We start from the raw sequence: 27,155 nt of genomic DNA on the forward strand, positions 1-27,155 counted from the left end.
AGGCAAGCCAAACAAACAGAGCAAACATTACCTGTTTTGTGATGCTGCTGCGACATTTTCCTTGTCTCTGTGAAAGGAGGGGATACAATATGAATAAAGTAAATGCAATTGCCAGTGGTGGTCAAAAAACCCACCAAACCAACCCAGGAAGAAAGAAGATGGGTTGAGGAGAAATGTTTGGTTGCAAAAAGCATCCTAGAGTGGTTGCTCATATAGTTGTGAGAAACCTCTTCAGCTCTCCAAGTGAAATCCAACAAATATGCAAGTTTACTGTATGCTTCTCAGTTGCAAACAACTTTATTTCAATATTAAAGTAAGATGAAGGAAATTAACAGTTATGAATCAGACACTGCATGTATGTATGTAATTTCAGGCATAGTTTTGACTTTAGCAAGTGTCCTCGTAAAAGAAAATTTCAATAATATTCCAACGGAACGTGTTCTGATGCCAACTCCAAGTGGTAAAAATAATCAGACTGGGCAGTCCTCAAGGATCCAATATTTTGAAGTGATAAGCAGCTAAAGGTTTAACAAAGATTCATACAAGATAGATTTTATGTGTCTGGTAGCACTTGAACATTATCTGTCCTAGTAAGTACTAGTTTTCTCAATCTCAGTCAAATTAGGAACAAGTGCAATCATTCCTTCATTGAGGTGAGGAGTAAGTCAGCCTCAATTTCAGTGGTAGAGAATTAGGCTGTTATTCTCTAAACACACATACACGCTTACAAAAATAACTATCAGTTTAAGTGTAAGCAACTGTGTATCTGTGAGAAGCTGACATAGGTATTTTCATGAAGAATAGAATCCTTTAGCCTTAGACTCCTAAGTCTGAAATCCAATTACATTAAGTAATTGAGATAGTCTCAATACTTAGCAATTTAGTGGGTGGTTGCATCCTTTCCTATTTAAGGGATTGCGCTGGAATGTCAACAAGTTTAAAGTTGAAATATGCAAAATGAGAACATGTTTCTTAACTGGAATCTAAAATTACAAACCAGAAAGCAAACGTCCTCATTTACCCAACTGAACCTTCTTTCTGAGAAGTCCTTTGAAAAAAAGGAATAGACGTATTTGTTTATGTGGATTTGTTGAGTTTCAGTCATTGTCTTACACCATGTTTAGAAGGCTATTCTGTAACATTTTCCACTTTATTAGTAGTATTTCATGTATTTCTATCTGTTCTATCTCTGTGTTTATGTATGTACATCACGTATATACATACAGTCACATGTCCTTTCCTTAGTTTACCTCCAATAAAGTTATAAAAACCAGTCCAGTTTACATCAGCAAAGTTTGGACATAGGTGATCTCTACCAATTTTTAAAACCTCTAACTAAAATGTAACCCCTAAAATAGATGAATTGAAGCCTCATTTTCAAACCCAGAAGTAGATCTGAAATGGCCCTCAGATGTGGCTGCATGACTAAGATGTTATGGTGGTCAGAATGGGAGAACCTGTCATGAAAGCAAATACCCTCATAAGATCCACGGGCTCACCACTCTAAAGCAATGAGAAACCAAACACTATCTTTATGGTAACCAAGCCGTGAGTTCACTGGAACATCAAGTATAGGAAAGCCAGGATGAAGCAACGTGGAGGAGAATGGATTAGAAACTGTGTGTGTGGCAGGCAAAGCGTTAGTATACCAAGAGCCATAATCATGCGAGAACGTTAAAAACTACAGTCACAGCCTGGAAAGCATAAAGCACTGTTTATTTCCAGTGTTACTAGATATCCTATGAGAAATTAGTCAAGACCAAAAGGCAGGCAGTTGGGGTCAGGCAGGATAGCGTTAGGCCTCTGTTGTTACTGTCAATCTGATCCAAACTTTTCTGCTCCACTAGCTGCGGCTATACTGAAGAACGCAGAAAAAGGTCACTTGACTTTGAGGTCAGAATTTCACAAAAGCTTGTTCCTTGAGCGTACAAGTATAGGGTAACAGTAATGATGGCAGGGGAGTTGTGCAGGTTAAGCGGGGAGAGAGAAGTATGGTAAACATACTTCCACAGAATAAAGCAAAGGAAAAGGTAGAGAGTAAAGGGAAAGACAAGTTCAAAGGCACACTACTTCATGGTTTTCTTCCAGGAACTATTTCTCTCCCCAGTCAACAGCAGTAATTCCCATTTGGCTAACAGTGAGAAAGGCTCAAGATCAGATGTGTCTCCTCTTGGCAATACTTGCATTTTGAGGAACAGACTATTGGATTTCCAGCCTTTACAATCAAACATGTTTTGCTATCTAAATGCAGAATTAATTTTACTTTTGAGTCAAATACATCCCTCGGGCAGGCTCAGTGAAGTCGATACCTTCACAACATGAAAGAATTTGGCTCACAACATGAGCAGTTTGTATCTCTGTGGCTACACAGGCGGCTCAAATAACTGACAGTAGTGGGTAGTAGTTTTGAGCTGTCTGGGAGAGATTTAATATTAATGGGGTTTTTTTGTCTGCAGCACTTTTAGTCCGCAGCTGAAATAGCTTTTGATAGAAGGGCCTTAGTCGATGACTGTTCTGAGAGAACAGTGCAACTCCCACAGATTTTATTAAATGTTGGACATATTTCTCAAACAAGATTTATGCAATATACTGTCTTCCCAATTATACTGTATATTGTACAATGAAAATTGTGAAATGTTTCCTTATCATAAATATATGCTACATGATATGGTCACAAAGACAGAGTGAATGAAATGGTAGAAATAGTCTTTCCCTCCCACACACTAGCAAGAATTATAGTAGTTTGAGTAACAAAATGTAAAATTAATTTGCAAGCCAAGCTTGTGTGCACTACTGGATTCTAAACAGAGCCTGAAGAAACTTCAGTTTCCAATAAATGAGTCTGTTGAATCTGAACTGTATGTACTGGACACTGGAATACTTTCCCACTCAGTTTCATTTTTAGAAACCAAATCTAAAAGATTCCCAAACAAACTTGTACATGTAACAGGTAACCTCAGATATGGAGCTTGTGCACCTTTCATCTACCTTCTCCTTAGAGGATAAGGGATCTGGACTCTCTCTCCTGAACAGTTCCTCTCTGTTGCATTAAAATGATGCAGAGACAGAATCATTTAATCTGTAATGAAGATCTGCTGACATAAGAAACATTAGGCATCCTGAGAGACCACATGCTCTTTTAACTCGGTCTTTCAGTACTGAAGCAGTAAGTGAATACTATAATTAATTTTTTCTTCATATTCTCATGGAGCAAAACTATTTTTCTTGTTTTACAAATGAAGAACAAAAACTTAACAGAATTGCTTATGGTCAAAAAGAAGGTCCACGGCAGGGCAAAGAACTGAAATAAGTTCTCCTGAATCCCAGCTCAGTATTTAAAAGCTCACCCTCTTTAGTAAGAAATTGTGGACTTTTTAAACAAATTTTACTATTCAGTTTATCAGTGTTTTCCTGTATTGATCATACAATAGTCCTCTATAGAACATGACAAATATATACTGCCTTTTTTCGAAGAGAAAATAGTTGCTAGAACTTACAGATTATTAGGGTCTCTATCTATTGAAATAAATACCACTATTCTAGTACTATATTATGGATTTGCAGGACTTGTTCTTATTAGACTTTTAAAAGCTTTTATCCTAACGTACTTATTCGTACATAAATATTTTTGCCTAAAACTAAAATTTCCTTTTAAGAAGTGTAAGTAAAAAAATTTTTTACAAAAGTTCTTATAGGGTGTCTGGGAGTAAAGCTGTGTGAAAGCTATTTCATAATTGCCTTCCAAACATTTTTGTCTCAAAGGCATGAGATACCAACACTGCTGGAAACTGGACACTGAGCTAGATTAACTGCTGCTCTGATCCAGTGAGGCTATTTCTACCTTTCCGTGTTTGCAGCTGAGAATTTTTCCATGGTCAGATGAATATAAAACTGTCGAGAGCATTTGTCTTCCCCCTCCCTGCCCCGCACCCCCCTCCCCCCTAGCTACATTTTTGTTGCCTTAACAAAGACACCATAAGACACACAGAGAAATCATAGGCAGTTAACTGAAGAGGACAGAAGACAACTATCATGCTGGTTTAGTTAAAACTTTTAGCTTGGGATCAGAAAAGAGGGGTAGAAGAGCTAGTCTCTCTTTTTCAGCCACTGTAGTTAAGAATGTGAGCAGCCCACGCCAACACGATTGCAACATGTCCTACTAGTATGTCTGCTTTCCAAAACAGGGAAGTATGTTCCTCCCAGAAGGTATCCTGGTTTGTGCAGACAGTGCCACAGAACAGAAAAAGCATTATCATATATTCAGTGGAAGAAAAAACACCAGCAACTCATTCTCAACAAGTAATATGGACTCAATCAAAGCAGCTCACTAAAATCAAAGCAAATACCTCCTACAGATGCATTTTAGTGGCATCTACTGGTTGCTGTTATATTTAACAGTCAATTAATAAATGCAGCTGGAAATACAGCATCATCAGTGTTGCTGAAAGTAAAGAGAACTCTTTTCCAAGGTTTACATAGTGATATTTGGCATGCAAGTATATGTACTCCAATTTATCTTATTGGTAAACACATCACTTTAATAAGAACAATGACCACAAAATTCTCAGTGCGTGGAACGCTTTGAGCTGGGATATATTTCAGATAATTATTCTCTATCTTGGCCTTAAGAGTGCAATTGGATTTATCTGAATGGTTCCCTCCAGCGTTTTATAGCCCCACTGGCAGAGTGCAGATACCTGCCACCAGGCACTTGAACACAGGATCAGGACTTTCAGTTTATATATGTGACCGTTACAAACAAAACCAATGCACAACAACTTCAGGTATTGGACACCAGGAGATTATTCCCCTTTTACTGAAGTGTTCTTTCTCATCATGACTTCACTGTTCTTCAGGGAAGCTGAGAGAAGAGCAAGAACACATAGATCTCAATTTTAGCTGGTAGTTTTTTTAAAGCTATTTTGTAGTTTGTGCAGATCAATGATAAGAAAATTCATACTTTCTCTACATGGTATTATCTCAAGTTTGAAGCTGCATCTGAAATGTACTAATGTGTCTTTTCTGTTCGGTTCCTGAACCAAATGAGCAAGTGGCATGAATTAGAGCAGTTGTCATTCTTTCAGAATGTGGATTACATTTTGTTTCATAAACTCTCTTACGGATTTTCTTGCCTTCTCCCTCTCTCATTTGTAATTGTATATCATTCAGGGTCAATTACAACAAATGCTTACATGGAAATGAACTGTTAGGAAGTTATTAGTATTTAGGGTAATTTTGCTGACATTAATGCAATTTAGAAGCAGAATAAAAGGAAGCAGTGCCAGTGCTATGCTATCGGCCAGTTCTCCAGCTCACCCTAAACAAAGCTCTGTGAGCCAGTCTGATGATCCACAGACCACAACTGAGTACCTCTGGCGTGTTGGAAAGCCTGCTACGTGCAAGAACTGCTTTTTTGTTGTGGGACTGAAGGCAATGAAAGGAAGTGGTCAGAGAGAAAGGTAGCATTGTGCACTGGTATCTTGGTTAGCCATCTACGTCAGTAGAAGGATGCATATGAGAATCTTAAAGGTTGCACAGTAGGAAAGAAAGCAATGTTAATTTCTGCCCATGCAAAAGTTTAGTGGACAGGAACATGCAAAAGACTGAGATGGTAAAGACGAGATGTTAAAAATAGGTTGGTACACACTCCACGCTCCCCAAAACTGATCCTTGAGCTTCAACAAGCTCTGTTAGCTTATGCATTACTTTCTCTATGATCTGTTCTGATAAAAGCTTCAACGGTATTTGCTGATTTAATCCAGAGGCCTCACTCCTTCAATTTTATGTGAGTACATTCAGGTGCATACACCATCCCTTACAGTCACAATCTTTGATCAAGTGGTTCTACAGAGAACTGGCTTGCGAACAAATGATTTATGATCTCTCAATTAATTTTCCCCATAGAACTTCCAGGGCTATTTGGGGGAAGAAACACATTATATTTGATCGATTTTCCCTTCTTATTTCACTCAGAATTCCATAGAGACTATTGAGTTAGTTCACTATTCCTAAGGTATTTTTCACTCTTTAGTTGCTAAAAGGTAAGTGGAGATCAAATAGAATATATTAAACTGATACGCTTATTATTCTTTATTGCAGTTATGTTCCTTAAATGAGAAAGCTACCTATAGAAGTCTGCTTTATTTCATGGGCTGTTGTAGAAAAATAAGGTGTATATTTCAAAATGATTTTGGTAATCTGATTAGCGTATAGATAGGAAGTTTTTGACAATTGGGCAGGTCAGCAATGCTAATCATTGGAACTTCTGGCAAACAAAGGAAGGGGATCAAGATTCCTTAGCTTGTCTTGGTGGCATCAGACAGCTTTGATAAGCAGCAGTAGAACAAAGAATGTATTGTGCTTGAGAGCAAATTTTAGTCAATCTATTTTTGTGCATATTGCAGACCATACCAAAATTCTAGCTTTTTAACTTTGCAAACTGAAATCTGTGCAAGTATCCATGTATTTTCTGGTATGTGTAATGATAGTTGCAGTCACTGAAACTCAAGGTAGACACTGCTAAAGAAGCCACAAAATCAGTTTAATCCCCGTGGGAACCTGAATGCACAAGTGAAAGATTGGTGTCGCCTCTTCTGCCCTGAAGAAGACTTCAACAGCTCTGTGATACGCAAGAGTTGGGACTTTTCAAAAGTGATAAAGTAGTCCCTAAAAGAAGTGTTCCTTGCTGCTGAATATATACTCCACACAGTTGTGCATAATGAGAGAGAAACCACAATGAAGAGAAAGCGACCTCTGAATTTATTACATAGGAAAAACGTACTCTCCTTCCCATGCGGGCAGACGTGAAAAGAGGGAGGCGAGGGAAGGAGCCACAGAACCTTTCTCCTTTTTTAATTTTGTCATGCATGGAAGGAAGAGAGGTCAAGTTCTCATGCCTGCTGTTCTGAAGTCACACTCTAGCCATGTCCCATCAGCACGCACCGCATGCAGTCAGTATCCCTGCTGCAAACTAAGCACCATAGGAGGTAAGGAGGAGACCATTTGAGTAGAAGGCAAGGCAGCACTGTTCAGGAAACAGGTTAGTTCAGAACAAACGGTCTTATATCACAGCAGAAAATGAGCATTTCCCTGTGTCATAACCAGACAAGCAGATTTACCTGGAAGGCGTTTTGGTTTTGATTTCCTACTGGCATCAGCTTTGCTGTATCTTCATTAAATGCTTATAACACTATCCTTTACTGGCAATGTTGGGAAGGGCAGGGGGTTAATACCACTATCCACATCCTGCATTTTACTTTATTTTTGGCATGGAGGCTATTTGCCAGACAGTTTTGTCACCAACTATTGTCTTCTGCTCAGCAGAACAGTCATGGTTCAAAATATATTCAGCGTGGGACAGTTACACCTGCCTATCATCAGCACTATTTGAAAGAATTACATGACTCCCGGAGTCTTCAATCAGGAACCTATGTTAAGCCCCTCTGTCTTTAACTGAGACAAATTTTCCCAGGCAAAACAGCAAACTTCTGCAAATGGTCAAGAAACACTGCAAGATGGGGTTGGTCAATCAGAACCGACATACAGTGAGATAAGCCTGGACATATTAAAAATAGGGCATAACCAGGCTGGACTTGAGCTTTTGCCACAGCAAAGCTAGCGGTTTCTTAAAGCTGTTAATGATTTCTTATCCGGCCTAAGTCTGTTAGTCTCGAGCAATGAGATATAGTGTAATGACAAATCCAGTCCAGTTTCTCCACCTTACAGAAAAGGTCTGCCTGCCGCTCAGGACAGAAAAACAAGGCCTCCTAATAGTTATTCAAAGAAAGTTCTGCAACATTAATTTTCTGGGCTTGAAGATCACCATGACAGCATAAAGGCAGATTTTTGAGGAGTAAGAGTTAAGGAATTACTAATTTACATATAAAGAAGAAACTCGATAGAAAAATTTGACTGACAGTTTAACTAACAAAGTCCATCACTTGGGAGATTTTTTGAAAGGGACAGGACTAAGCAGTGGGAATAAGCTGTAGTAAACAATCTAGCCTTAGGGATTAACAACAGCACCTTTACAAAAGGTCTTTGTCATTGCAAAAGTTCCAGAAGTTATCAACTATTGAAGATTTTTTCTTTTTTTTTTTTTTTTTTTTTTTCCTGTAATTACAGAAATAATTGAAATTCTACAAGCTTGGAGAGTATTTAAATTCCATTTTGTATCCTCCAGGAAAAAAGGATTACAACTATTTCTCTATTTGGTTACATGGTTTATATGCACTGAATTTTTATCATTAACTAAATCCACTGAAGCAGAGCTAAGAAGAAGGGGTTCCTTAATTACATCTCCATTAATTTCATATCTGATCAAACTATGCTTTTCTGATTATTAAAAAAACATTTAAAAATACCTTTAAGTGTAAACATTGAGACATAATCTAGACATTTTCTTTTCCATTATAGTACATGCACTAGGACTATTTGAAACAAACAGTATCAGTGTTATGTTCATAAAACATTAAGGAAACACAATTCCTATTTAAGTGAAAACATTGTAGTATTACTTCTTCAGAAAATCATTTAATTTAGTTGAAAATTAGAACGGGAAGATTTTTTTACTTAGGTATATTTGATGTTTATGAGAAAAAGTTAATTGCCTATTGATATTTTAAATTCTATCAAAATTTCCCATAGGTAAACAAAATCACCTGCTCTGAACCAAAGTTTGATCTTAGCAACATTCAGGAAAAGTTAAAATGTTGCTCTTATTTCATGCGGTTACGTTGATTTTCCACAGGCACTAATTAGAAGGTGCGATCAGGATCTGTTTGTGTTCCCATAAGGAAAATATAAATGAATGTTGTGTATATTAAATGGCATGTTTACTGCATCGCTATGGTACTTATCTAAGAAAAGTGAAATGCATTTTAAAAGGCACTAGCGCTCATGTACTCTTAAATAATACTCAAAAATTACTACTTTTTTAAAAGTATGATAGCTAGATTATTTTTCCTTTAAACACTCCAGTATGTGGTTGGTTCATGTAAAACCCTCCATGAATGGCAGCTTTTTTCTATAACACAGAAGAAGAATGGGAGTTTGAATGAACTTTGTTCTTATATGGATTGCTGATACAAAGCCGAGATGTTTGGAAGCAGCAAAGCGAGTTTCAAGCTATTCTCATGCGCTAATCTCTGATCAGAATTACTGCTACCAGATAGAGGTACCTAATTTGCAGTTTATAGAAGTTAATGAGAAAAAAAAATATTGAGGGCCGTAAGCAGGGCTGCCATAGAGTCAACCTTCCATTGCAGAGACCAGTGTTTTATCAGCAGAAATTTTTGCTTCAGTCAGTACTACGGACTCCTAATGCAGGTTGTTGAGGGCTAATGGCAACTGTTTCGATGGAAACCCCAAACAGTTCCATTTACTTGCGTTTTTTGTTTCATTTAATGATCAGACCATAAACTGGAAAGGGAAGGAACATTGCTCTTGTACTTCAAACGGAAAACAGAAATACTTGGCAGCTACAAAGGTTTGCTACATCTCGACTGACAGCTTAAAAGCAAAGCATAGTTCTAATGTCAAAACAAAATTATCCCATTCTAAGCACCAGCAATGTCTCAGTGCCTGTGCCATGGGCACAATTACTAATTATTGCCAGAGAATGCATATTATTCAAATGGAAGTGCTAAATGGTATTATTAATAGGTTGTCATCTAACATCTATTAATTATGCTTTGCTATCATTCACACCTAATACAATAGTTGTTAATTTCTGTTGTTCTTTCAACTGCTTTGTCAGGTTTATTCTAGTTCAGATAACTTCAAGGTCAGCAATAATTATAGGTAATAGGGGAAAGCTTTTTGACCAAATTTTCTGTTGTGGAAAGAGAAGTTCTACTTCTTTCAGTCAGTTGAAGCAGTTACTGTTTTGAAACAGAATAAAGTACTCTGTAAAACAGGCACATAATTATTTTAGTTTTAAAGTCTTTTATTTCAGATAAAGCATGCTGCTATATACAGAAAAAAATGTGGGTCGAAGCAAGAGCAATACAGAATGGGCAACATATTCCTTAAAACTTACAAGATACTTTTAAAAACTTCAGTGCACCAGTAGTACTATATATTCTTCTCACTCCTAAATCTCCTACAGCAAAATGTAATTTCCTCAAAGATCCTGAGCAACCACAGCTATCTCTAGCTTTCATATAATGATAAATTCAGGTTTCCAACAGAAAACTTACAGCACTGTTTTCAGCAAATGACTGCTATCAGTATAATATATTGAAGAAATACAACTTCACATTGCTAATACCTTATTTCAAGCGGCATCATTCGACTATGCAAACTAAGTATGTTGTACATTTAGCAAAGTCTAGGCCAGACTCAGGCAGTTTTCCTTTTCATCTTTCTTTCTCCTACTTAATTATCTTTACAGCAGTAAAACTCAGTAAAAGTATCATTCCTCTTCCTTCTAAGGAAATACTGTCAATAACTTCCCTCTCATTTTCTCCTGGAATTAAAGTCAAGAAAGCAGAATAATGCTGTTTTCCCGTATACTGCAGTTACATTTGATATAGTAAAGGACAAAAGCTAATCTACTTGATAATGAAGAACAAGAACCGGGTTGTATCATCATTTTTACTTTTGGTGAGAGTGAATGGATAAAAGGCTAACAACAAAGATCTACAGAAGACAGGCACTCGGAGAAAGGCCCTAGAACTAAGCCTTTCCTGTGCGTGACACACTTAGGCTCTAGCTCAGGACAGCAGTTAGTTTTTTACTGTACTTCTCTGTCTTACGTATTTGCCTGCTAAACGTGGGCTTTTAACTTTTAACATTAAGGATTTGCGCTGATAGGCCGTGATGCCAGTTGCGCAATTTGGCAAAGCGTGGGCTGTTACGTTCCGTTTCAAACCTTTCCCTGTGGCATGAAGAAAGAGGAAGAGAGAGAGAGAAAGACAGAGACAGAGAGAGAGACACACAGAGAGAAGAAAGAAAGGAGGGAGAAAGAAAGGGGTTAGGGCCCATGGCTACTACTCCCCTGCCTTATAACTAGGGCAATAGCAATTTATTTGGATTTCTTCCTCAGCTTTTAAATCAGTGCAAAGAAGGCTTGGTGATCCCTTTGGACAAATGTCTGAAAGGTTTTGCAGTTGTTCATTTCTGAGAAGTAACTTGATGTAACTTCATATTCTTTGACTTGTGCTTGGTATTACAGGGCTGCTTTTGCTAGAAATGCAGTTTCATCCCATTGTTTTCCTGCCAGCAGATTCTCTTGGCTTTTCCCTCCCTCACCCCCAACTGAGCAGTCAGTGAAAGTTAGCTCCATACAAGAGCAAAATTAATGCAAATATTTTCCATTCAGTAATACCTAGGTCAGCCTGCATATATATCCTGCTGTCCTTCTTGTAAAAACAATCAGCCACAGTTTCAGCAGTGCTTCTCTACAGCTTTTCTCCGCATAAGTGAGTGTAACTGTTGACATATGCATAAATATTTCTGGTCATTTGTGTCAAAAAGCAGTATGTCATGGGATTTTCAAAGCACAGTCCCACAAAGTATTGGCCACCTCCTGCCAACGCCCCTAGGTACCTCTGACAGCAGAATGGGGCACTTGGGCAAGTTGTAAGCAATGTTTAGTGCCTCTCAGCATGTAATCTTTTCAAGATGTTCTATAGTTTAAACTCAGGTTTTGTAAATAAAGAGGCGAAGGAGGAGCATGTGGGATGAGAACAGAGTCAAGAAGAAGTATATCAAACAGAATGGAAAATAAAATGTTATTTGCAAAATGTATTTTGATTCATTGCAGACAAGGTCATTTCCCCCTCGTTTACACCCAAAACGCAAGGCAACTGTGTTAATGCAGCGGAACTTGAGAGTGAAACCAGCCAAACAGAAATGAACAAACTGGGCTGGTTTTACTCCTCAGGCTGAAGAAAGCACAAAACAATTAACAGAGTAAATGCCAACAAATTTGCTGATATTTCTAAGTCTTCTGTTTCTAATAACACAGTGTCATGCAAGTAACACTCCTAAAGGAGTCTTGACTTACCAAACTGTCTTTCATGCTTTTAAGTAATTAAAAGATATAAAGTATTCCTAGCTGAAATGCTGAAACTTTATGATGGCATTTTTTCAAGTTACATTGGAGCATACTAGCTCATACAGTAGACCCATACAGTGGGTCTTACATGAAATTTAAGAATTCCCTTATTGCTTTGAAGAGATACCGATCCGTTCAAGGAAAAGGTATTCAGAAACCTCTGGCTTGAAATGGATACGACCTTTCTGGAAAATATTCTGTAACAATCATCACAACAGCAACGGAAAGTTTTCACAGCAAGTTATAAGATTATGTGTGCCTTCAAAATAGCAGTAGCACGAGCAAAGGACAGTCATGCAATGCACTCATTAACTGAACGGAATATTCTGCCACCTGAAAATTCCCCAGCTCGGGTTCTGTTCAGTGCATACATCATGAAGTTAGAAGCAGCAATCTAGAAGTGACTATTTTTATGTGAAACAGTGCTGCCAAAAATAAGGTACGTGTGTTTATTTTTTGTTATTATTATTTTTCTCCCCCAAGCATTTGGAAGAAACCTGATCACCATTTCATGCAGTCCTTGCTGACTACACTGAAGAGCTGACACAGAGACAAGAGAAAGCACCAGAGAGAGATTGCTCACAGCATGCCCCAAGACCAAAGTTCCCCACACTGTGAAATCTCTAGCAATGTAAGTTTTGGAACATGAAGGATTTTTCCACAATGCCAGGACAGCATGGGATTAATGCTACACTGAATCTGGCAAGACTCAGGTTCCACAGTTTCATGGAAACCTTTTGCTTTCAGGAGCCTTTTCTTTTCAGGAAGCCTTCCAGTTGATCCCAAACTGTGGGTGTGGAGAAAGCTGTGGTTGTACAGGCTGTCTGGGGTAGATACTCAAGAGGAGTTGCTACTCCATTACTGAGCTGGAAGAATGGAGTTAAAATACGGATCCTGTGCATTTTACAAAATCAAAAGTAGCAGGGGCCTTGCCAAAAGATTAAACAGACGGAGTCCGGTAGGCCTAAAAGAGTAGTACATGATGGAGGCATGCATAACCAGGGCTGTTGCTACCAGATCTGCCGTGGTGTACATGCAATGTCCGAGGTAGGTACCAAGCCACCGAGATGGAGCAAGCATAACCAGTTAAGTAGGAAGGAGACTCCGTTCCTTGCACCAGAGCTCGTGCCAATCGCACTGTACCCATATAACTACCTAGCATATATTTCCTTCCGCCTCTACTAGCAATGAACGCCCTTAAACCTCTTTAGGTAATACAACTGGGCCTAAGTATACTCATAACCGTAACTGTGCCTGTGCAGAAAAAAAAGGGTAAAACGGTGATACCTCAAAACTGCAGAAAATGCACAAAGCACCGTGGATATAGTCATATACTGTAAGTTACACTGAATAGAACATGCAATTTACACATGCTGCTGTGTTACTAAATAATTATTTTCAACATACCTGATACCATGTTAAGTTTCCAATATCTAGTATTTTCCAAAGCCACAGATTACAGCTGGAAAGATTAGTTCTTTAAAACAACGTATTACTTTTAGATGTATGTGGGGGACTGTTAAGTTCAGCACAATGCTTTAAATCCCATCACAATAAGGATTTGGATGTGTGCCTATTACATCAAAACAGATAACGCACAATACATTTAATAAGAATTAGGCTTGCACATTTGAAGGAAGAAATAAATCCCTGCGGGATGTAATGTCAGGCCTGATGTTCAGGCACCTAGCCATGAACTTCAGTGAACTGCAAGGGAAGGTTTATAGCAAACATAAACTGAAAGTATACTTGTATTTTCACAGGGAAAATGACAGACATCTTTCTCACTGATTCAACATTTGTGACTTGCACCGTGATCAAAAAGCTCAGAACCTTTATAGAAGCCACATGGCAGTAAAAAAAGAAAAAGAAAAAGAAAAAGAAAAAGAAAAAGAAAAAGAAAAAGAAAAAGAAAAAGAAAAAGAAAAAGAAAAAGAAAAAGAAAAAGAAAAAGTTGACTGAATATCAAACACATCACAAACCCAGCCAGCGGCTTAGAGTAGCTAACATGATATAGGGATTTGAGGTATGCAAACAGAAAATCAGGCTTGCATGCAGGATGCGCTGCTTCAGCTGCAGGTTTTACAGCTCAGCATAAGAATCTCTACTAAATCTATTTCCTGGCTATGCAGGACAACAGAAGATGATAATAAATCTTTAATTCCTTATTACATCTCTGAACATAGCCACTTATTCAGTGTTTTTGGTAGATCATATGAAACAAATACATCTACCCACTAGCAAAAGCAGTCCTGTGCTTCCATATTCTGCAACTTTGGGTTGTATTTATTCCAAACAAAACATAACCAAATGATTACGGATATGGATGGAAACTACTCCTTTACTGCATCATTTTAGGCGAGTCAAATGTCAATCATAGGGTCATCCAAATAAATTGCTCACAAATTTCAGTGCTATCACAACATGGTATATTTTCATCCAGTTACACAATCGAGTAGTTACACGGGGCTTGGTCTTAGGAACTCATTGCATTCACACACCCAGTGAAGTACACGAGAGTTGCATGTGCAGAGTGCTTTCAGATTTGAACACACACTTCAGGAATTTTGCACTGTCTTTCCTAAAAACATGCTAATTTGTTATCCTTTTCATTCAAATGCCTCTCACTGATAGCATTTTAATTTTAGTGGTTTAAAAGTAAATGCATTAGAATATTTTAAGACAAAAATATAACAATGTATGTTCATGTTAATGCTGTTTTAAAACATTATTTGGTTATCAGTAAGGAGAAAGCCAGATTTTTCACAGGGAGTTGCCTACCTTGACCTCCTCAGGGCTTCTTCATCTGGATCTTGCACTGCAGACAAAAAAACGTTTCAGTTAAAAAAGAAATAAAGAAAGAAATTGGCTTTATGATGAAATTATAAGTTCTTCAGAAACATATCAAAAGCCTATCTAAAGGTGAATTCACGCTGACTTTGCAACAGTAGGTTTTGTAAGAACAGCATGAAGAGGAGCAGTTCCCTCAGGTTAGGAAGAAGGATGCTAGTAGGAAAGTAGCTATTACAAGTACTTTCTTGTTCATTTTTTAGCAATGTTTCACAGCTGTGATTCTGCAGAGAGGGCCTGCTGTTTCATAGGATAGCATAAGAGGCAGCAGCAGATTCATATGAGAAGGAAATACTAAGTATTTCCCCCTGATGTGGGTAGGTCCCTGAACTTCCCTCTCTCTAGATCAGAAACAAGCTCTGAAGTTAGCACCAGGTGGTCAGAAAAACATTTTCATAGGCAATGAGCAACAAAGTTCAAGCTCCCATGACATTCCTGGCAGATCTAGGTTTAGATAACGGAGCTCACAGAACCATAGGTTCAATACAGGTCATGATCTGTGTTTTTTTTTTAACCTCTGGAAGTCACTTCCACAAAAGACTGTTACAAGAGACGTAAGTTGTTTATCTTTTTATCTAATGAATGGACAGCTTTGTACGTCCAGGCTGCTGGAAAATTAAAGATTACACTGTAAGATTTCATTTGTAAGGAAGAAGAACTATGGGCCCCAAGTGCTCTTTTACTGAATAGTCTGTTATACTTTTCTGGTGAGACCCCTGGCAGATCAAAGAATTTCCTTCATAAAGCACAAGGTGAGAGTGAACACTTTGATTTTCTAGTTCCCTCAGGTTACATCCAGGGTTCTCCAACCTTAGCCCTCGCTGACCGTGACTGCAAGCTGGACATGAGTCTTCCTCAAGTATCAGTTGCTAATACTGGGGTAAAAAAATAAAGGCATGAATCTAAAACCAGGATGAGGGGGATGCTTTGTTATTTGACTTACTGTACTCCGTTCCAGTCATCTGGGCAAGGATGCGGAAAGACTTAGACTGCAGATTGGCGGAACGGCGGCTCCAGTCTTCAGTTTCATCTTCAGGCTTGTTCTGAGTTTTAAGCACAGCCTGATACACCGGAGAGGCACTGTCTACGTGAGTGTCTTTAATAGGAAGGGTACTGCAATTCAGAAAGTGAAACGCTGTGAAACAGCACATGGTAACTTTCATCCCAACCTCTCTGGTCTTAGTTTCTCATCCAGAATAACAGCAGTCCAGAACACAACTTTGAAAATACTACTTTTTTAAAAAAATACACAGGTCAATTTTATGTGAATTAAGAATGTTATGGCCCATTCTATCTATGAAATGGTCTGTTATCATTCAAATCAGTGTGAAAATGCTTGGAAATGTCTCTTCACGATTTCTCAGCCAATGCAGCCACAAGCTTATGGTGATTAGAATAATGCTTGGTGATAAAGGAGAGTATGCCAGGAAAAAAACATGTATTTCTCTAAGCATTCTTGTCTTTTTTCTTACAAAACCAGCTTCATGTTGATACTGCTTTACGTTCCATTTTGCTGCAGTTTTGGGCCACTATTTTAAGGTTGCAATTAGAAATAAAAACCATGTTTCATTATAAAAATGATGTGATAGGCTTTTTTAGCTTTTTGTAGAGATGATTATTCTTTGCCAAACTCTGAATCAAACTTTCAGCTGCCGTAACTCTGGATTCATTGTCTACTAAACACGTGAAGCATTAGAAGTCTAGACTTGTACTCGCATACGTATATTGTACCTGAAATCTTTAACAGCAGAATATATCTCAAAGTCTTATGACATCTCTAATCACCTTGCAAAGTGATATATCCTGGAAAAAAACTTCCAATTTTGCACACCTAAGTCAAAGCTATGAAGCTCTGTAGCACAAGTGAGGTAACCTCTCTCTGATTCTCCAATTTACGATGCAAGCTAGAAACAGACTTAGTAACTTGATAGTTCTCCTGCCCCTGTGAAAATAACTTCTGCATAGCATACAGTTAAAATTAAATATTAACAGAGCTGCAGAAATATACACTGAGGGGATGATGTGTGCTTGGAGCAACTTGGCTCCATGACTTCTCTAAATACAAGCTCTATTTTTGAAGCAAGTGATTTATTATAACAGCTTTAACATGCTATTCCATATAGAGCTTTGCACGCAGCATGCTCAGCTTAATGAAAATTGAGAAATGGCTCTGTTAAAAGTTAAGGGCCATCCGGTTCAACTAAGTCACTTCTATAAAGTTCCAGAAGCAGTCACCTGGTGTAAAAGTTGCTTCCCTGGTTCAGGCTCAAAGTTAGTGTTTTCCAAGATACCATTGTGCAGAGAAAATCTGCAGAGAAGGTGGGTTTGTGATTTGAGAGCCTGAGAGGAATCGTGAAAAAGCGAAGCAGCACGTCTGATACCCTACATGCAGCAGTAACATACGGTGTAATAAAAAATATTACCCATATATCAGTATTTTCCAACTGACACACTCATCTTCTCCAGCACTCTGTAATACACTGTTTTAACGGCTTTGCATCTAACAATAGCATAGAATGTGTTCTTCAAGTAAGACTGGAAGGTGCTCAGAAACATGATGTGTGCTAATTATATATGCTATGGACCCCAAAATGCCCCACCTCTTTAGGTTGGTCTTTTTTTTTAATTAGAGGAGTATTTATATTCCTTGTAACTCCCAGTATATGCAAACTTCTCACTTTCTTGAGGACCCAGCAGGGTACAAAACCCAGTTATTTTTCTTTCATATGTTTCAGAATAATCACCTACGTGATGGAGCATAGCTTAAAAAAAACCTTGACTCTTCAGTTTAAGCCCTGCCACAAAACATAAAAGTTATGTTAAAAAGTCTCTCAGCACAGAAGATACCCTGTAGGAGGCAGCAGCATTTTCCAGCTCCTTTTTTTAGCTCGTGTTCCCTGGATAACTGTCTCTACAATATCTAAACACTAACAGGTATGAAAGGTGTAATGTGGACTTGTTTATTTTGGGAAGGGTGTGCCATCAGCGGCTTCCACTCGTATTGCACTGATGGGCACCAGTGAACAAATAGTGCCCATGTTCTTCCACAGACGGAAGACGGGAGAAAGAAGTCTTCCTCTTCTGGCCCTTCATACACGGCTGACGGGCTTGCTGAGGCAGGGAAGCACCGCAGCGAGTTCTGCTTTCTGCTGACTTCATGCAGAAATAGTCTTCATAAGGAGAAGGGATACTCCGTAACACCCAGTCTCACCGTTCTGCTGCCACCCCTCGCTCCTGGCTACGCTGAAAAGCCCTGGCACTCTGAAGGGTCCAGTTAAAGTTCCCCGAGGTGACCCAGGTTTCAAGTCCCCTTGGTACTGGCTAAGCACCCAGCACCTTGCCCTGCACTACCGCCGCAGGTGACTGCCGGATTTTGGCCAACTGTTTAATTTATATCCCCAGACTTACTTTTTAATTCTGCCAAAGCTTAAAAAACTGCTGTACGCGATAGCAAATTTCACAGCTGCAGACTGCTGTAGAGTGGATAATAAACCAATGGATAGGTAGTACTGCTGAGTTCAACCACGGACTGCTGTAGCAACAGCGGTGTGCAGGTCAGGGACAGTTCAGATTCCTTTGGTTTAACCCTCAAGCTGACATGCTTTGTTCTTACACTATGACAAATCTACAAAAATGCAGTATAAAAGTCTTACGTATAGATATGCCATTAGCTCAAAGGTAGTTAAAAAACACTAGAGGCTGGACCACAAATTTCACAGTAGCAATGTGTGGCATTAATATGACATATTAATATCCTCATTGTAGATGATTAAGGCAGGAAATGGAGCTTGGAGAATTAACCTTCCCTAACAGAGTGAAACACGCTCATGTAAATTGAACAAAATTAATGCAACATACTGGAATATTTCCAGCTCTGTCTTTAATGCAACAGGGCTTTTTCTTTTTAAAAAAATGTAATTATATTGTGGATGAGTAACTAGGACATATAAGCCACTCAGCATGGAAGTGTAAAATAGAGCGTATTGCTGATTATGAGCATTTCATAAACCTAAATGTGACAGTTGATTCTTACAGACAGCCTAAAGATGCACATAACCATGTTAATGGTTGTGTTATACCTCTTCTTAATTTAATTTTTTTCCATCTGGGTGTGTATGTGTAGAAATATCATGCATCTTTAAGCATATTACTTTAAACTAATGTTACTGGAAAAAAATTTCTTCCCGAACGGGTTAGACCTTTTGAGGGTTTTTCATATTATAGCCTAAGGTATTCTAGTAGGATTCAGTAAAAGACTGTCCTCCTTTTTCACATCATCATACAAGTCACACATTATTAAGATTAAAGTAAGCTTTAAAGACAGTCAGACCTCTTTGAATAAGTAGCAATGTGATTTTTTTTTCTTGGAGTTCATTATAAACTACGGTTTACCACGTGAATCACTGCCTGGAGTCATTATTCAGATTTAATTTAAATAGGCAATAAGTAAAACTTAGGAACACTACAGTGTTCTACCCCTGATGTAGACATACAATGAAATATTGTGACTTTGGGTATTAGACTGATTCCAACTAGTATAAAAAAAAAAAAAAAAAAAAGAAGCTCTAAGAGGTAAAAAAACCCTCAACCCAGCAAAGAAACAGTTCATGTAGGCTGGTAAATTATCCAGCCAAGTTGACTTATTGTAGAGGATACACGAGGCTAAGTTTGTGCGATCACATTATTGATTCTGCAACTAAAGCTGTTAGATCTTAATCCTGATAAAGTTGTTGGATTTATGTCTACTGACATGACTTGTAAATTTGGCTAGAACTGCATAATGGAATGTAGAAGAGGTTTGATAGAAATGTGCTTGAAATGTACTAACCACATGGTTTTACTGCAACCGACTCTTGGTTCTTGCTATAGCAAAATCAATTAAAACAAAGAAACATCGAGTGAGAAAAGATATAAAGTCAGGGCATTCAATTTCTTCTACTTTTAATTCCAGCATGAGGTCTGAATAACTGCAGTATATATAAATAAAAAATGTATATGCTTTTCTTTGTGCTTTCCATGGTGATCCAGTACATGTGGGTTATTTTCTAAGTTACAGGAGCCCGGTTCTGATCTCACTGACTTAAGTTAAAACATCACTGATTTCAAATGGTCAAACTATGAAAGGAATTCTTATCTTAAGCCTGTCTATTCTTCATCACCGATAAAAGAAGCAGCAAGCAGTGTTTCCACCTATTGTCTGCCAAAAAGAACCGAAGCCCTTTAGATCTACAGTCTGAGTATGCTTACCATCTTACACACACCTTGTGGCTGCGGGGCTTCTCTCTTAACATAAAATGAAAAGCCCAAAGAAGAGTAATTAAGTGCCGAGACCAAATTATGGGTAGAGAATTGAGACTACATGAATCAGTAGACAAATTGGTTTGCTTTTATATGACAAACTTCTCATACAAATACTTCTGTATTAAGCATAATCTTATCTCAGACTTGATCAGCCATGCAAACTAAAGAACATCCTTGGTTTCTACTGCAAATTAAAGTTCAGAATATCACAGAGGTCAAAGCAACACCTTAAGGAAATGAGTTACAGGTTTAATCAAATGAATATCAGTCAATGGGTACACCATTGTCCTATCTGCACAAACCTTGCCTTTATATCGAGATTAAAAATGCTGTGTTAATTGTAATAGAACAATCTACTGAGAAAACTGCTTAGTCACTAAGTGCTACGAGTTTAAAAAGAAGTTGTTACTAAACAGGCTGTAGCTCACAGCGCAGTAGACGTAGAGAGTCCCTGTACCTGACTGCACGTAGAAATAGAAACACTAGACTCTTCTGGGGCGAGGTGAATGTTAGGCTTGGGACCCACGTTCCAGAACGAAGGAAAAGCTTAAGCAGTAGTTTGTATAGTGAATCTTGCAGAAAAACTTTCATTGCAACATTACAGGGGAGAACACAGCCATGAAGTCTTTCTGCAACGAACAGTGTTCCACTAGAACTGTCTGATGCAAAAGGATTAATGGCCATTATCATCTCATTTCAAAAACACCCATGAGACAGGTGGATTCCATGTTTAAAATGAGAAAGTTAAAACAAAGCTTTTGCTCGTGGTGTTCAACACAACTCTTGCTGCTACTGGTGCAATGGCTCAACAGTCCATGAAAATCAATTTTTAATTTCTTATTTTTTACCTATGTATCCATTCATTCAGCTCTTTCCAGGTTGTATTTGTATACTAATATAACTCATTACCACCTTATGATTTATGATTCAAGCCTCTCTCGTTTTTCAGATTGCTTACTTCACAATTTTACATGTTAAGGCAGATTCCTAAACCCCCTGGAAAGCGTGCTGATCTTCCAGTTCTAGCTGCTCTTTTTGGACTTCTCTCACCCTATCTGGAATTTTCTGGAAAGGGCATTTTCCTCTTCCCACAACACTTTGTGTTTAAATCTCTTCCACAGATGGGAAAAGATGACATTTTCCAGCCCAGCCACCCTGTGATTGGAACTGCATTTGAGAAATTCTTGTAATGTGCAGTTTATAAAATGAAAAGGATCCACATGCTCAGCAGTGAAACTTTATCATCATCTGATCATTTAAATAGGTAACATTTTTAAACATTACTATTTCCATTGTATAATGTTACAGCATTTAGTAAAAAATGCAATATATCATAAAATATCTTGTATAATCCATGCCTATGAAAGATGTGAACCATTATAAAGAACACAGAGATGGAATGAACTTCTTTCATTGTACTTTGCTAATTGGAAATATGAGTCTACTTACACCTGTGGAGATAGACTAAGTCATGGTCAAAACCAGCTAAAGGTATTGTTTGGGATCCATTACTAGGGAGAGTTGCGATGAACAACAGAATAATACTGGTGCAAAAAATTAGTGGGGAAAAAAGAAAATAATTAAAAAAAAAAAAAGAAAAGAAATGGCCAGTAAAAAGGAGCACAAGCAAATACATAAACCATCTATATTTTGAATAAGCCTGCAGCTAACATTTTGAAAGGAAACTATATTAAGGTGTGTCGCTATACCTATTATTTTGGTGTCACAAGAAAAGAAGGTAAGTTCTATTTTGGGTAGAAAGATACCCAATAAGGGAGAAACCTGGCTACATTCATTGCACAGGTAATTCAGTTAAGTCATAACAATTGTGGATAAGTTTATCAGGTAAGAGTACCAGAAATGTTCATTGGAAAAGCAGAATTATTAAAGATCAATGGATTTTGCCATAGTCCAAAGGATATGTACAGGACACATGTTCGGTATGTAAACGAGGGATAGGGGTAAATATATTGCACACTACAAGCTGAAGAATAAATCAGTAGCCAGTACTAAATAAATATTTTGCATTCTTTGTGTTACCAATAAAAATTCTACCTTCCCTTTCCTGTTCTTTCTAACTTATGCCTATAATACTTCTACCTTCCCTTTCCTGTTCTTTCTAACTTATGCCTATAATACTGTGGTTATTACAAAGCATGGTCACCATAAAAAAAAAGAAAAAAAAAAAAGCCATCTAATGTCATATACATAGCACCAAGTATATTTTTGTGGGGTCTATCAGTTCTAGGAAGAATACCAAAAAAGAAATGCTGCATTTTTAACTACTCATTCTTTTAACTTCGAAAAGATGAAGTGCCTTCAAACACTGCCTAGGATTGATTTGTTTTTTTCCACGTGGAAGATACTCCAGAAAAGAGCCCAGGAAGACCTGCCATGTCATGCATGTAGTGACTGTTAGATGTATCATGCAGAGAAAGAGCATTCCACACAAGGAAATAACCTTACCTAGCAAATTCTCCACCCTGGGCTTGTGCCTGGCCTGCAATTGCATCCATGATAGCATCTTGGGAATACATGCTGATCGGGGTGTTATACTGGGCGTGAATTATAGTAGCCTTGCCGCCTAGGCCTTTCACCTCAATGGGTTTGTGTGTAGACAGGGCAGAGTCCTTCAAGGCATTGGGGTTGAAACGCTCCGTGAACTCCGTGCTGGGTTATGCAAGAGTGAGGTTCGACAGGGAAGGGGGAGGAAGAAAGGAGAAAGGCGTGACAGTTAAGAGAAAGAGCACCAACAGAGGAGCGTGCATGTCTGTTCATGGCATCTCACCACAAAAGACTCTCATCGGAGGGTAAGCGACAACATAGGTAACAAGTAACAGAAGCTGGCTGCACTAGTGGATGACACTTTTGGATGTATAACGAGAAAAAAAGGTGAAACAGTTGTCATTGTATAAGAAAATCATGACAAATCCCTAAGTATTTATGTGACACATATTACAATTCTATTCTTACATGCATATATACATGTAAGTGTATACAAACATATGCATGCATATGTATATACGCATGCCTCTGGACGTACATACATACTGCAGAGAATGCCCAGTTTATTCACTGCATTCATTCATTCTTTCCGAAGGCTCTTACAAAGCGCTAGAAAGTGCAATGGGGTGAACAGACGTCAGATCCTCTATTATTTAGAAAGTTCCAGTACTTTCTGTCTGGATTATTAATCATAGTGAAATGTAGTATCACACCTTTTAATCTTCATCTCTCTCCTCACTGAGGCTAAATCAATCTTCCCAAAATCTCTGTACAGCCAGCCCTAAGTGTTGCTATAGCATGATAAACCTCAGCCTCTGATCAAAATATCCTACATTGCAATCGACAGGACAACTGCAGCTGGAAGAGTAGCCGGCATATTTTCCAGTAGCTTTGTTTATGAGCAAGAATTTTTGTTTGAGAAATCGAGCCACGAGCGAGTTAACTGAAGCTTTCATTGCAACAGAAGGAGTCAGCTGAATGTCAGACTTCAGCTACAGAGCACCTGGCTTCCTTGCAGCACCTAGTTGTACGTCCTGCTAGTCCTAGAGTTAGGACTGAGTATTGCCTGGAGTTTTGGTGAGTAAGCTAAGCCTCAGCTGTCAGTCAGTGAAGGAGCTGCTCTTCCCTAACCTACAGCAGATCAGATAAATCTCTGGGCTGCTGTTCCTGTCCTACCAGCAGCAGAAAGATGCCAGCAGTATAGATTCCATATGCTCACCAAACAGGCCAAAACTGAGATTCCTGTCCTTTGGGAAGTAACAAATATTTCACAAAGGTTTCGTTTTGAACTGAGCTCAAAAGCTGGAAATGGATTTATCTCCCCACCAAAAGAAATTCTAAAAAATGTAATCGCATTTGATTGGAACGATTTTCCTTTCCACTTTAAAACCATTACACCATAAATTTATCAGCTAATATTAAGTCTTTCACTGAGTTTTTTCATGTGACTAAACAACAGCTTCTCTGGTTGGCAAGGGAAAAATAGTGTGCCTGTTTGCCATGGGCTAGCCCCAGTGGGTGAGCGTTAAAATCAAACCCTCAACCCAGCATGGAGGAAAAGGGAAAATCAAGTAAAGCTGGCAGCCATCTGACTTAATCTTTCAGAGATGATCGAAGATGATGTGCCACCCAGCCAGCAGATTCTGCTATGTTGTCAGCTTTTTGCTTGGTGGGATGCCCTGACTGAAGATGGACAGTAAGAGACAGAGTCACACATCATTCAAAATACTTGAGAGAACATTAACAGCCACATGCTCAAGGAACAGAGACATAAATACACATGTGCTGCGTTACAGCCACAGCCTGCAGTTACGCACATCCACATTTTAAAGGAGGGAACTGGGAAGCTGCATTATGCATTCAAAAAAGTGAAAATCATCTTTTTACAAAGACATTCTCATGTTTAAAATATCTCTCCGTTAATTATCAGCTATGACAATATTACTATTACAGTGACATCATCTGTTGAAGGGTGATGTGCAGAGACGTGCAGATTGTTATACTCTTTCCAGCATGCACATGCTTTACTTGAACAACGGTATCTCTTTTCTTTGTAATACCCTAAACGATCACACGATAATTACAAACACACAGGTCCTCAAGATCTTGAATTTAGTGTTCTTTTCCCCCCACACTGTTAGAAATATTTAAGAGGCTCTAAACCCAAGATCTGAGAAGACTATGTGAATGAAAAGACAGAGGTTAAATATGCCACTTTTCAAGTTCAAAGCAATTAGTTTCCACAATCATTTACAAAAATAAAAGCCAGTAATCTTAGAACAGCATAAACTTCCCTAATGGTAGCAGCAGTAGTGATTTGGGCTTTCACTTGTGGTATTTAGATGGTTTCAGTGATGTCTTTCAAGAGCTTTTAGTCACATTACACATACCAAGGCAAAACTTCCACTGAAGTTAACAGAATTCCCATAAAAATAAAAGAAAAGGGTACAGATTTTAAACTGCAGAGGGTTTTTTTTACAACTCTGGAAGTAAACAGAAGATATTAGTGCTTGTAAGGGGTGCTGTGCTCTAGGACTTGGTAGCAGAAGTAAGGTCCTAGAGACAGCTGGATCACCTCTGCAAAATGAATGGGATTTTTCTACTAAGCTGGAACAGGACCAGGAAAAATAAATCCCAAAGCAAGTAAAATTAAAAACACCCCTATAATGTGAATTCCACTTTCTAAGACAATTGTAAAAGAATAATTTTCAATGTAAACTGGCTAGAATTTCATCACTCCAAAGGAGTTATGTCATTTGCATGACATCACATGCACACCTCATTAAAATCAACAGAGAATGCCAGATTAGCGTAAATTATATGCATCAAATATTTCAATTTTATGTATTCTACTACTTCTAACCTTCTCTCATCAGTTTCAATTTCACGTTTAACTAATATAAATATGCTGAATTTAACCCAGTCTCCAGCAATTTCTGGACAACAGTTCAGGGACAGAAAGTGTGAATTTAGAGACAATCCTCTGCCCTCAGAAAACTAAAGATCAAAGCTGAGGACTCTGTGAGCTTTCCTAAATAAAGCGGATTAATCATACTTTCAAAGTTGCTTCTTTTTTTGGGCAACGTGTTTTTCTAAGGTAAATTACTTTTTAGATTTTTTCCATATCAATATCTCACACCAACCTAAATTTGAATTTTAGTGGAGTGGGACTTTGGAAATTAATGTTGAGGCTAAAAATATATCACTAGTAATACACCAGGAAAGGCACAGATAAGACTCCCCAAATCTTGAAGGCATAAAGACTGCTTAAAGAGTTAGGAGGAATTAAACCCAGACTATAGAGACAAAACCATTTGAAAGCATTTACAAGAGCTGAGCAAGCTCAGATGCTGGCTGCACTTGCAGCATTAGAACATCACCAAGAAATGCTGAACATACGGTGTGCTGAGAAGGGAGCACCACTGGACACCAGTGGCAGTGCATGACGCTTGCCATACCAATAAGATTTAAAAAAAAAAATAATACTTCCACTTGCAAGCAGACACAGCAGGAACACAGGGGATCATGCTACCCCAGAAAACAAATCTTCACACATACAGCATAACACAAATACTTGGCACTACATAGAATTGATACTAACTTGGCAGCGGTGTTGGTTATGACCTAAAAGAAGAGAAAGAGAACAAACAACATCAAAACCAACCACACAGAAAAAGTCAATAGTTTTTAGAGTGCAAAGGGCAACAGGTATTTACAAAAGCTTACTAAAGGTTTTTTTCAGACCCTCTACAAAAAAACACCCAGAAGTATGCCTGAGAACACCAATATGATTAAGAAAGGAAAAAATGTAGGGATTATAGTTGATCCACTAGGACTTAGTAGGGTACCATGGCATTTTGGCTGACCCTTGAACATGATTTTATTGCTGTGCATCCCTGAAAATACTGTTATCAAAGTGTATGGGGGCAGGGAGTGGAGGGAAGAAAAAAGCATCTGCAGAGTATATTCTCCTCTGAAAATAGCAAATGAGTAGTAGAGATTATATTCTTCACTCGGATACTAAATATTCAGGGATGAAGTCTGTTCTCCTCGGGCCACCCTCAAAGCTGGTATTGCAAGATTGATTTTTTGGTCTTTTACATGCTGGAGAACATCCAAAGAATATATTGGTAGATGTTTTACATCTAAAGCTAAGGAAAATGCCTTTGTACTTAACAAAGTATTGGCCTAAATTGACTGTACCTATGTTATGCCAACAGCGGTGTAGCCAATTAACTTCAGAACAGTCATTTCTAATTTATTCCATATGAAATTAATTAAGTCCATGCATTATGTGGGTTTTTTTGGATATCTGTATCAGGATATTTTATTCCATCTGGTATGTACACAGTATGAAAAAACTGTGTGAAAAAATGTTCACGCTACATCCTGCTTCGCTGCATAAACAAGAAGTGACAGAGACTTGCACAGTAATTCC

At 38.2% G+C, this 27,155-nt stretch overlaps 1 protein-coding gene and 2 long non-coding RNA genes across 18 annotated transcripts in view; 1 reads left to right on the plus strand and 2 right to left on the minus strand.

Annotated features, from left to right (window-relative positions):
- Window positions 1–21,794, plus strand: part of LOC119153934 — a 65,879-nt gene extending 44,085 nt beyond the window's left edge. For 2 of the 4 annotated variants that reach the window (XR_005106266.1, XR_005106263.1), the window contains one exon: window positions 12,545–14,832. This is a non-coding gene — a long non-coding RNA (uncharacterized LOC119153934). Of the gene's footprint in view, window positions 1–12,544; window positions 14,833–21,333 lie in introns of those variants that run through there. The other 2 variants (XR_005106265.1, XR_005106264.1) reach the window with 2 other exon arrangements.
- Window positions 1–27,155, minus strand: part of LDB3 (LIM domain binding 3) — a 127,892-nt gene that overhangs the window by 33,466 nt on the left and 67,271 nt on the right. For 10 of the 13 annotated variants that reach the window (XM_037400933.1, XM_037400928.1, XM_037400936.1 and 7 more), the window contains exons 6-8: window positions 15,855–16,024; window positions 14,843–14,879; window positions 32–67 (exon numbers count right to left, since the gene is read on the minus strand). In XM_037400933.1, the coding sequence (XP_037256830.1) occupies window positions 32–67; window positions 14,843–14,879; window positions 15,855–16,024 (243 nt within the window). Of the gene's footprint in view, window positions 1–31; window positions 68–9,925; window positions 10,880–14,842; window positions 14,880–15,854; window positions 16,025–22,678; window positions 22,883–26,318; window positions 26,342–27,155 lie in introns of those variants that run through there. The other 3 variants (XM_037400937.1, XM_037400941.1, XM_037400940.1) reach the window with 3 other exon arrangements.
- Window positions 20,276–22,671, minus strand: LOC119153935. Its single transcript, XR_005106267.1, has 2 exons — window positions 22,313–22,671; window positions 20,276–22,267 (listed from the first exon to the last, which is right to left on the minus strand). It is a non-coding gene; the product is annotated as an uncharacterized LOC119153935 (long non-coding RNA).

This window comes from Falco rusticolus, chromosome 9 (genome assembly GCF_015220075.1).
Source record: "Falco rusticolus isolate bFalRus1 chromosome 9, bFalRus1.pri, whole genome shotgun sequence".
In the NCBI taxonomy this organism is placed as follows: Eukaryota; Metazoa; Chordata; class Aves; order Falconiformes; family Falconidae; genus Falco; species Falco rusticolus.